Source organism: Anneissia japonica, unplaced genomic scaffold, assembly GCF_011630105.1.
Source record: "Anneissia japonica isolate Jap-2015-1 unplaced genomic scaffold, ASM1163010v1 scaffold172582_len1462937_cov174, whole genome shotgun sequence".
Classification (NCBI taxonomy): Eukaryota; Metazoa; Echinodermata; class Crinoidea; order Comatulida; family Comatulidae; genus Anneissia; species Anneissia japonica.
Genome location: NW_022725666.1, coordinates 775,636 through 787,607, shown reverse-complemented (window position 1 = coordinate 787,607; position 11,972 = coordinate 775,636). Strand labels below are relative to the sequence as shown.

At 33.0% G+C, this 11,972-nt stretch overlaps 1 protein-coding gene across 1 annotated transcript in view; it reads right to left on the bottom strand.

The window, feature by feature from the left end:
* Nucleotides 1–1,040: 1,040 nt before the first annotated feature.
* LOC117112795 (integrin-linked protein kinase-like) overlaps nt 1,041–11,972 on the bottom strand; it is a 14,652-nt gene continuing 3,720 nt past the window's right edge. Inside the window, exons 4-12 of the mRNA XM_033255966.1 lie at nt 10,100–10,195; nt 9,427–9,523; nt 7,865–7,945; nt 7,674–7,759; nt 7,155–7,392; nt 6,742–6,863; nt 5,749–5,848; nt 5,401–5,531; nt 1,041–4,560 (exon numbers count right to left, since the gene is read on the bottom strand). Of these exons, the coding sequence (XP_033111857.1) occupies nt 4,411–4,560; nt 5,401–5,531; nt 5,749–5,848; nt 6,742–6,863; nt 7,155–7,392; nt 7,674–7,759; nt 7,865–7,945; nt 9,427–9,523; nt 10,100–10,195 (1,101 nt within the window). The 3' untranslated portion in view covers nt 1,041–4,410. The remainder of the gene's footprint in view (nt 4,561–5,400; nt 5,532–5,748; nt 5,849–6,741; nt 6,864–7,154; nt 7,393–7,673; nt 7,760–7,864; nt 7,946–9,426; nt 9,524–10,099; nt 10,196–11,972) is intronic.

Here is an 11,972-nt window from a genome sequence, read left to right as displayed (position 1 = left end):
AGACAGCAACGAATTTACTAGGAACGTTACGTAGAGAGAGGTTAAATTCACTTGGGGATTATGTGACACCGGTGTCGGGGAATTCCTGGCGCCGTCATTGAGGCCTAGAGCAAAGCGGCATCAGACCTTAGTAGCCAACCAACATGGTAACAACGTACTATACCACTAAAAAACATCTCCAGGATCTATCATTCAAGAAAATCACAAAACACCACAATACAAATTTCAAAATAAAACTAAAAGCTGAGCAGTGGGCCGAATAACTCTCACAATTTTAAGGACGGCGTTTGTATCTGAATGTGTCTGTTATGTTGTAGTTAAGTCGGGTGGGGCTGCACTGCGACTGTCGCTGGTCCACAGGTGCCCAGCCCAAATTTCCGATTTCCAATTGAATAAGGACCAATAAAGAATTTTTATTATTATTAACGGAAATACGACAAAACCGATTTAATACATTTAGAGAGTCGCTTCCAATTTACAGTATTCACCTCTAAATTTACGAAACTATTTCCCAACTTTTTAATTTTTGCAACAAAAATAAAATAAGACACCATATTTCTGCCAATTGTACTTTTAATTCAATTCATCACCTAATGTTTGTATAACATGCGGTTAGCACCAGTTAATATAAATATAAATTATTTTCGAGCTAAGTGCATGCACAAATACCCCATATCCTACCTATTTTCTTCATTACGTATAGTATTTCAGTGGAAAACACTATTACGCACCTATAATGCATGTCGTCTACTGGATCCGCCCCTGAAATACCTGTACAGTCGAAAGTCTGTCTCTTATACACATCTAGATGTGTATAAGAGACAGGAGTACATGTACTACTTAGATAAAATGTACACAACTAATGTCAACCACATGTGGATCGACCTTATTGCTGAAAATGTCCCCTCAGCCTCTGCTTCCCTAACAGTAGTGCGAGGGGGGTTTATGGAAATCAATAATATTTTATGCTTCAAAATTGCTTCCCTAATTGATTAATTACTCTAACATAATTTTTACAGTTATTAAACTTGCTATACAAACACATTAATTTATATTTACAATTATTAAAAATAAGCTAATAAGGGCATCAGTATAATGCAGAACTAGGTCAAAATTACTCTTATCGGACAGGGTGGTCGTCTGTCAACACTTGAAATGTGCCTGTCAAATGAAATGAAGTGAACCTTAACACATTCCAATTTACACAGGAATTTCACCGCCATAGCACAGAGTTATATCTGCACAAGTGGAGAGCATACCGTATACTTGAGTAACGTATAAGACAAAGCTTAAATTATGAAATTACGATCGAAAAACGGGGGTCGTCTTAAGCCGATTACTCACTGTGCGACGGCGACGTGACGCCAACGCAACGAAGAACGTACACGAAGACGCAAACCCAACAGATCGTCTTTTTAATGGGGATCCGTTCAGATTGCCACTGACAATCAGCACTGCCGATGCTGCGTCGTTTATCGCTCGACGGAAGCAAATGCAGATTCGTCGTGTGAGTGTCGTACGACGTAGTGAGTATCCGGCTTTATAGGCGCGACATACAAATTTTAGATTTTTAAAATAATGTTCGTCCTATGTGCGGATCGTCTGTATCATGCAAATTTACTACTGCAATAAAGCTTTTTTAAATACGGAGAAATAAGATTTTAAATCTCATAAAACTGTATTATTTATAAGATTAGTGTTGCATTTGGCTCAGTTTTTAGCCAGCTAAATGCAGTACCAATACATAAAAGCAGCAAAATTCGGAGGTTGTCTTATACGCGAATATATTATACGGTACTCAAAAATGCAAATCAGATTCTACTGCATTTGCAGCTAATAACTACTCAGATGCTGCTTTTACAATTCTTAAAGAAAAATAACAATCCCCACAAAAACTACATCAAATTGATAATGCTTTTTATCAATGCAATAATACATTTAAATGGTATTTTCTATGTTTTTTCTTATACTGTACCTACTTATAAATTGCTTACTCTACACCATTTTGAAAAAAAGAACACTTTCTTCCAATCAGACTTTGATACTAAAGTACCATTTGTTCCAAAGTACCATTAGTAACTGTGGTACGCTGCTTGAATTATTTTCTACTAGGACAATTTTCTCAAGGTACAGTAATGCATAATTTGCAATATTGCAAGACAGTCATATAGAACAGCAGGGGTGGATATAAGGTTGGGGGGGGGGGCGTCCGAAAGGGGGAAAAACCGAAAAAAAAAGAAAAAATTGATCGCCCAAAACCCCTCCGAGGTTATTTTTATTTTTGGGCATCTAGAAAACGAAAATTTCGCAGAGGCATGCCCCCGGACGCCCTATTGTAGTGTTGACAATAGTTTTAAAATTGGTAGAAAATAACATTGATATGCTTTAAAATTTTAAAAATTTGGTGGCAAAAAGGGGAGGGGGAACATGCCCCCTACTGGATCCGCCCCTGAAATACCTGTACAGTCGAAAGTTGGCCACTATGGGGATGAGATACTACCCAAGACTTTTAAAATTTGCCGAACACTTCGTCCACTGGCAAGATTTCATGAGGCTGCACAGAGACAGGGCACGCATGACGGATAGTTTTCATTGAAAAATCACTCAGACTGTTACTAACAAATTAGTACAGTGCTCTCAGAGAGCACAAACAGATTCGTTGGCCGCTGAGAACATAGCACGATAAAACATTTAATATTCGCATACATCGATATATATTTTTTTTTTCTATGCAATTGAAACCCAGTATCTCAATTTTCAATATACATCTAAAAAGTCAAAGATCATATTAGAAATATATATATAAATTTTCATATATGTAAAAATGTTCAGCCATCAAATATAGATTAGGAAGACAAGGTTCAGCGATTTGAGGATAATGTGAATACCAACAAGTTTGCGCTCTTAATTTCTACTTCCTGTTAATGTTTTATACACAATTTCACAAATCAAGAGAATTTGGTTTTAAAGATAAATTAGAATAATCGTAAACATTTCAAATATGCTTTGATTGAAGACGCACTTCGTTTTGGCGGAGAATTATGGAGAAAAGATCAAAACAAGTTTTGTATTGGACTTGCGGCAATTCTCAAACAATTAATACTATTCTAGTGAAGGTTTCCTGACCTACACCACAACTCATAAGAAATTTTTTTCTAAATCAGAAAATCTAGGCTAACATTAATTGTAAGAATTACTATATTTAAATATAAATGAATCTTACTCATGCAGAATGATTTTATTTATATCACATTAATTGATAAATTACTAATTAAATCAACACAAGATTTCAAAGTCAATACTGTAATTTTTATCCCATTTTAAATACATGGAATGCTATATCCCACACAACAATGTGGTCCTACCTTGCAACGCATACCTCTAAATTACACTATACATATCTTAAAAACATGTATGGAGGTGGGATTACTAAAATATCCATTTTTGTTTTTCTCCCAAATTTACAGTTAGTATCAGAATAAAACTGTCTTAAAATTTAGGTACAGAACTCAAAGCAATACCAGTGTCATACAGGATTTAGCATTCTTGGTATTAACTATGAAAAAATTGCAAACATGCAGAGATGACGTGTGTAAGTATGTGCAAGAGAAATGTGTATATACATAACAGATGTGCTTAAAACACATTAAATATACACATACAGTATCGAATTTGAAAATATACATAAACATGTATTACTAGACAAGTGTGTTAATATACATAGGAATCATATGTTTCAAATTTGATCCAAATTTGTAGAAATATACACAAAAAGGAGGTAATCAACCCATGTGTACATACCCACAAAACATGTGTTAATGTACGTGTTACATATCCAAAAACATCCATGTGTGTAGATTACTTTTGTGGACAAATATACAAATGCATGTGGACATAAAACACATGTATACACAAACTGATAATGATTTTGGCAGTCTATGAGATAAACTGATTATTACAATTATTCCTTTGACAACCACCCCTAAAAAAAATAATAGAACCTTCTATCCTATGGTATAACATTTAACCACCACACGCTCCTCCTCATTCTCTGGAAGCAGTAACTAAAGAAATGTAAAGTGTTTCTTGTCTTGTCTTCTACCAAATGTTGTTTGTGAATACTCTTAGAAACTATTACAATAATTTGTGTAACACTACAACATCATTCAAGAAATGAGGTCGTACGTGTGTTTGTTAGTACTGTATGAACATGTGATGTCAAAGATGGATGATTCCATTATTTTTAAAGGGATATTCTAGTTCAAGAAAAGAATGGCAAAGTCAGTTTATCCAGATACAGGTACATGAAAGAGACTACATAACACAAGCAGGCACACCTGCTAGTAATAATACATTATAATAATATCAATATATATATTATATTATATTATTTGACATCATTTACCAATCCTATGCGGTTCTCATTTTCTCGAGAATTGGTAGGATCATGTCGAATCTTGGCCGTTTACTAGAGTCTTCGTTCATGCATATCTTAATGAGCTTGCTCATATGCGCTGATGCACCCGTTGGTGGCGTTATCCTAAGTCCTTCACACACAATCTGTAAGATGAACACAATATGTTTGTTTATTTCATTCTATACATTTAGGCAGATGAGGCAATGATTTCTTAATAATAATAATAATAAATAGTAATAATAATTTTAATAATACCGGTAATAATAAAAATTAAATAAATATTAAATAATAATAAAATGATAATAACAATAATAAAAATAATAAATAATAATAATAATAATAAACTTGTAACGCGAATAATGAATAATGATCGAAGGCGCAGTGTATGTTAAGAAGGCAACCTTTTAAAGTTCAAATTTAAATGTAATAACTGAGGTACCTGACCAAATGCAAGAAGGTAGTTCATTCCAGAAGATACGAGGCAGCAGATGTACATATTCTGTGGCCATATTTTGTTGTGTGAAATTCTGAACAGTGAGAAGATTTTGTGAAGATCGAAGGCAAAAAATGGGCAAGTAGCAATCAAGATGACTAGTAAGGTATGGAGGTACACTCAGAACAAGTATTTAAACGGTCGTAATAAGTATTTTAAAATAAAGATAATGCGTTTGATGATAGTCAGTGAAGATTTAAAATACTGGGGTAATATGGGAATATTTTGGGAGTTAAAGAGATGGGCCGCAAGATTTTGAATCACTTGAAGGTGTTTGATAGAAGAAGCAGGAAGATTAAGCAAAAGAGAATTGCAAAGAGGCAACCAATACACAAACATACGATTTCTCAATATAAAACTATGAAAAAATTTATTATTTAAAGACAAGGTACTAAATGATGAAATAAATCTAGACTTTCAAAGAAATTTAATTTTCACTTAAAATAATGATTGTACTGTAAATAAATCTATAAATATATTGGGAACATACTTTCATTCCAATCTCCATTGGTGACTGGCCGGCAAATGGAACCTCCCTTGTAGATAATTCCCATAGGAGAACGGCGTAGCTCCACATATCAGACGCCTTCACGTTTGCTTCTTCTGGTTTTTTTTGCAGTGCTAAAAATATGAAATAATAAATTAATACTTTAGCACATATAAGCTACAGTAAACTTTAAAATAATAAATTAATACTTTAGCACATATTGCCTGTATGCACTTCACATTACAATGAAAAATGTTTGAAAACCCCCCAAAAATATAATAGTATGCTCCAATAATATTTATCAACTCAGAGTCGACTAACAGATAAGCAGTGTTTGGATGATGAACCTACCTTCTGGGGCCATCCATGCAGGATTAAATAACTTGGCTTTATTCTGAAAGGAAAATCTGGTGTCGGCCATGTTTAACTTGGCAGTGTATTCCTCGTCAATCTGCAATAAAATGAAATTGATCCAAAATAATTAACAATCAATCAAGTACTTAACATTAATCACATTGGCAAGTGTGCTAAACATACAAGCCTACTTTGTAATATTATCACTATATTTATCATCATTTATTAGTATTATTTAAAAAAATATGCTGTACTATATGTATATATTATAAATATATAATAGTATAATATAATAATATAGTTTTATTCAACATTTTTTACAGTGGCACAATTAGCCCCAGTATTATATGGTATTAGCCTTGCTATTTGTATTTTTTAGTAATCTTAACATTACTATTCCTAATATTATATAAATGTTTATAATAGTACTTTTTTATTGACAAATTATCATTTATTATTTTAATATCATTTTTATTTTATTTTTTTACTTTTTTATTTAAATCCTGGCGGTTTTTTACACTGAGCTGGTCCCTGTTGCACTATGCAAACTTTAGGCGATCTGACGTCATCAAAACCGAGCACATGTTTGCACACGACCCACAAAAAAAAAAACTAACCAATTAGCGAGCTGAGTTTAGGGGGAGGCGCGGACTGTTGTTTACAAAAATCGACCAGCAAGTGGCATCATGAAGACGAAGAATTTGTTTTGTTTAGAAAAATATATCAGACCGAAAATACATGTAATATAAAGAAAAGAAAAAAAACAAAAAAAAAAACAAAAAAAAAAAAAACAATTTTTTTACATTGTTATTTAATAAAAAAAAATTATAAAAATGTAAAATTGGAAAATCTGTTTTCAAGGACTTTTCAAGTACGAACATCAATTTTCGAGAACTTTGTAGGGTCCTTAAACACGTTTCTCAAATTCAAAGACTTTCAAGTACTTTCTAAGGACCGTACGAACTCTACCGAGAGCAGTAATATCCTTACCATTATGTTTTTACTGTTGAGGTAGAATCTAGGTATGAGAGGATCCATCGAGTGCAGGAACGACATCCCTCGGCCTATGTCCAGCGCAAAGCTCACTGCCTGTGTATGGTCGAAATCCATGCCTGCAAACAATTGATAAAACTTAGTTCATATTTCGGGTCATTTCAGAATTCAGTAAATCATAACATTTGACCTTTCCATCATATTAAACTTGGTAAAAAGGTCATCTTGAATAATGATATGAATAACCGATGCATATAACATTGTTGTAAATCTTGTATACAGTAAATTGAAAAATGTGAAAAGTTCAAGAATGTATTTTTATAACTGAACAACCAATGAAAAATCAATTAGGATTCAAGAGTATGTAAATAAAATTTTGACAAACACATAAAGTAAGTAGCAACACTAACCGGACCCTTCATGAAGTACACGGTACAATGATCCATGAGGGAGTGCTTCGCTGAGTGTTACCATCTTGAACGGAGAACTGTTGTTAACGCATGCAAGTACAGGGTGGATGTTCGGATGTGAAAAGATCCTAAGGCGTGGGAATTCTTGAGCAAAGTCACGAGTAATACGTGATGTGCAGTTGCGGACTTTAAGTACCTTGGCCATAACCGCCGTTCCCTGCCAGAGTGCTTTGTACATCTGAAAAATTATGAAAGTTCATATATATCTTATATACTTTAATATTTATCCACACATGGTTTAGGTAAGTCAAAGGCATAGAAGTGTTTGATATTTTTCATTGAACTAAAATATAAATAAAGTAAACTAAATTTATGTTACACAAGTTTACAAATATTCTTTTTACATATGTTTAAAAGACAACTACAGGTACATGTTTAAAAAAAGGGGGGTAAAATTAATTAAAAAAAAAGATTAGATTTGTGTAGTTATTTTCACTAGAATATTTTTTTTTAACTTACTGTTCCTGTTGGACTGTCATTTAATTGTCCTTGCATCTTGATAGACTTCAATTCAACACCAGCAAACCTTGATAGGGTGGCATCCCCTGGTTAATATAACATATGTTTTTAATTGCATAATGTTACCATGTTTTATATCAAAAGATTTTACATGCATTTGCTGATAGAAATGACGGTTAAATTTTGCTTACTACTTCTCGTTTTTGTTCCGCCCCAATTTGATGTTTTGTATGGGATGACTGTAAGGTCCTGGCCTAGAGCCTTAGCTCGATCTAACAAAGAAACAAGAGATAAAAAAGAAATGATATTACCAATATGAATTATTATCTCTTTTAAATACTAAAGAAAAGCGTCTTCAGTTGGCAAAAATGAATTAAAAAACACATTAGGCGAGACTTTTTTATTCCTTGTTGTTCATCGTATTTTTTTAAAGATATCAGAGAGGGGTGGAATAAAAATAAAAATAAAATTCTGTTTTCTTATTTAGCAAATAGTTTTGCCGAAATCGTCCAGATGGAGGAAAAATAAAAATACAATTTTATTTGTGAACGTAAAATAGGATGGTTAAATGGTTCAAATTTATATTAGGAAGAAATATACATATCTCATCTTTGGAGATTTTAAGGCAGCAGAGGACGTAATAAAAATAAAGAAAAACTTTTTCTTTTTCTGAAATTTCCACTTTTTCGTGTTGGCGGGTGCGCTCCTTGGCCAAAACTAAAATTTAATTTTTATTCGAAATCATTAATATTTGCAGTCAGCAAGGTATAAACAAAGTCTCGCCTTCTGCTTCCGATTAAAGACCTTTTTTGTACATTTTTTTGTACAGGAGTATTAATACTCTTTAGCAACTTTGGTCTCTAATTGGAATAATAAAGATAAACAACATTTGTTAATTTGGGACCAGAGGAAAGTGATCTTTACTTAATTTAATTGGAGGTGGTTTATAATTGGAAGGGTTTTTAATTAGAGGAAGACCTGTATTGTTATTCTGTTAGTGGAAATTTCCCTGCTATTGAATATTAGTATAACAACAAAAATCACTGATTTCTACTATAATAGCTGGATTGCTCATCAGCCAATCCTTGTACAGAAACAATAGTGAGGCGCCTACTGTTGGAGTTGGAGGGCCTAAGTGACGTATAACCAGTTTAGACAAGTTTGCTTTTGCATTTGTTTTGTTAAAAATAACCATTCCTGCAATATTTTCAACAATAAATTTAAACATAAGAAACATTAGAATTTTGTTCAAATCGTCTAACCACTCGACACGACTGTCATGTGCAGTTTACAAAAGTGCGAGCGAAGTCGCATTTTTTATAGTGACATCGACCACTAACAGTGAAAATAAATTTGCTTGTGCTTTTTTCAACTGCATGAACAGTCACGTCAAGTGATTAGTTGATTTGAAAAATAATCGTTACATTAAATTTAAAATTAAAAAGTATTGCAAGAATCATTATTTTAACAATACTGTAAATGCCAAAAGAAACTTGACTAAACTGATATGTCACTTACTGTAGGCCCTCCAACATGGCATCGGTGGCCTCACTAAAACTAGACATTGAGCAATCCAGATATATATAGCAGAGATCAGTGCAGAAAATGCATTACATATAATGAAGTTAATACTATAGTCATGAAATAGAACACAAAATGTGTCATTTTGCATGGTAGATAATAATTCCTGTTTTTAAACATAAATTCGTTTACGATCAATTGACAATAAACGATGGAATGAATATGATATTACCTCGAAGCTGTTCCGCTAATGATGGCTTTGCCTTTGATAATGGAGTCTGTCCAAGCTTATTACATAATGTAACTCGTGCTCCATGACTTACTAATTCCTTTGGGAAAAGAAGAGTATAGGATACTGAAATGATAATCATCTAATTTTTTAGTAGCTATCATGGTGTCAACAGTGGCAACAGTTAAACATCACCTCATATCAGCTTCTTTTGCCAGCTAATGCACTCCCCCCCCCCACCACCCTCTGACATAATCATTAAGGCCCTACAACACACCAAAAGATCACCCAAAGTATTTACTAAAGAGATTGCCTGAGTGCAATGTACAGTTTTATTTGCAAACTGGTAGCTGTATACTACCATAATATACAAAATATACCTTGGGGCCTTAAAGCCTCAGTGGCTTTGGCAATACTGAAGGTAGAACTGTTGTGCTATTATTTAAAATACAGTAGAACCCCTTATTAAGAGGATCCCTTCGGACCAAAAAAAGCGTCCCCTTAATAGGGGTTGGTCGTAGTGTTAAACAATATACTTTTAGTTGTTTAGTGGCCGAAAGAGTGTCCCCGTAATAGGGGTGTTCATTTAATAGGGGTGTCCCGAAGGAAAGGTTCTATTGTAATTATTATTATTTATAGCCATCTTGTACCGACACCTATATTTGATTTTTCTTACCTGAGCCACCATTTGATAGTTCCAGAAACAAGCGTAATGGAGCGGCGTATTCCCATGCTCATTAACAGCGTTGATATCAGCCTTTGAGTTGATAAGCTGGTGGATAATTAACAGATTTATGTTCATACCTGAACCACTGCATACATTAGGCCATCCTTTTAAAAGCAAAGCCACTTTACTACTAGCAGCATCTATTAATGCGTGTAGTGAGTTTTTATTCAGCGAATGCTGATGCCAGAAGAAGCAATCATCAAACATAATTTACACATTACTTTAGCAAGAGTTTCATTTATACCTTACATATGGCTAACTATATTTTCGAAAGGTCATAGACAATAAATGTGGCAGAGACAAGCCAAACCAGTCACTCGTCGCAAAAATTGATTTTTAGTTATTAATACAGGGTTAAGAAGTAAAATGAGAGCTATAAAATGGTAGAAGAATCATTTAAATCCGATGTTTCGTTATGAAGTTACAGGAGTCAAACATACAGCTGTTTAAGGAACAATATTTGAGAAATAAGCATTCAAAGTTTATGATTTTGAGCATTTCTGAGGCAGAAACCATCACCATATGGTTAAAAATTGTAGTTTTAACATTGAAAATGGGAAAAATGACAGCATAGCATGATGTATAGATATGTAAAGTTTAGTTTAGTGCAATAAAATAGATTTCAAAAATGTTGACATTCCAGCATGTTGTGGCTACTATCTCTGAAACAGGATTTGTGACAAGCTTGGCTTGTCTTTGCCACATTTAGCAAACTATATTTTTTAAAGGTCGTCATATACAATAAATAAGAATTAAATTTAGATTTCTAATTTTATCAAAATTAGATTTTTTTTCCCCAAAATTTTCATTGACAAATTTAAAAATTCAAGTGTGCGAGTGTAGACAAAGTAACAGGTACCATTAGACCTACACTCGAGACCCTATCTCATGTTTGTAAAGAATTGTTGCAAATATGACCAGTTGATTTATAAATGTTTTATACAGACAGTAGTCATACAGAAGAAATAAATATTCTTATTGGAAAATTTCAAAGTCAGGCTCCGGTGGAAAAAAAATTGTTGATATGTTGTAGAACTGATTTTTCTAAGACAGAAAAAAGTTGTTTGACGCCCCTTTTTCCCCCAGTTTTTAAATATTAAAAAATCTGTATCTCATTCACCGTTCCCCAGTTTTTCGTCAAACAACTTTTTTCTGTCTTAGAAAAATCAGTTCTACAACATATCAAACATTTTTTTTCCTCCGGAGCCTGACTTTAGGGCAACATTAAGCATAATATAATAATACACTATAAAAGCAAAATAATAAAAAATGTAAAAAAAATTCTTATTTTTGCAGCAGCAGGTGAATAAAAAATAGGTTGAGAAATATTTCTTTAAATAAAATCACCAGCATGGGTCGGTAGTGGGTTCGAAAAACAAGGTATAAAAATTTACAACAACTTATATGTCTTCCCACCACTACACAATGTAAATAAAAAATTGTTTAGTTCTTGCTATTATGATATTAGTCATGTAAAAATGGTTACAATTTTTATATGTAAATACAAGCAAATGAACAGAACACTTTAATAGACAATAGGATTTCTATCACCTCCTACAATTTTCGTTCATTCAATGGCAGGTCGATTGATTATACCTGCTGACCTTGTTTTTGAATCAAAATATGTATCAAAAGTGCAAGTTCAAATACTTAACTTTCAATAGAATGCAGTAATAAAAAAATACAGTATAATATAAACGAAAAAAAAAAAACCAGATTGCATGGAAGGTGGCTACTGTACAATTAGTTTTGCAAGATCACTCACTGAGCTTTAAGACATAGCCATTGGTTAGGCCCAATAAAAAAAATTATTAGTTTATTA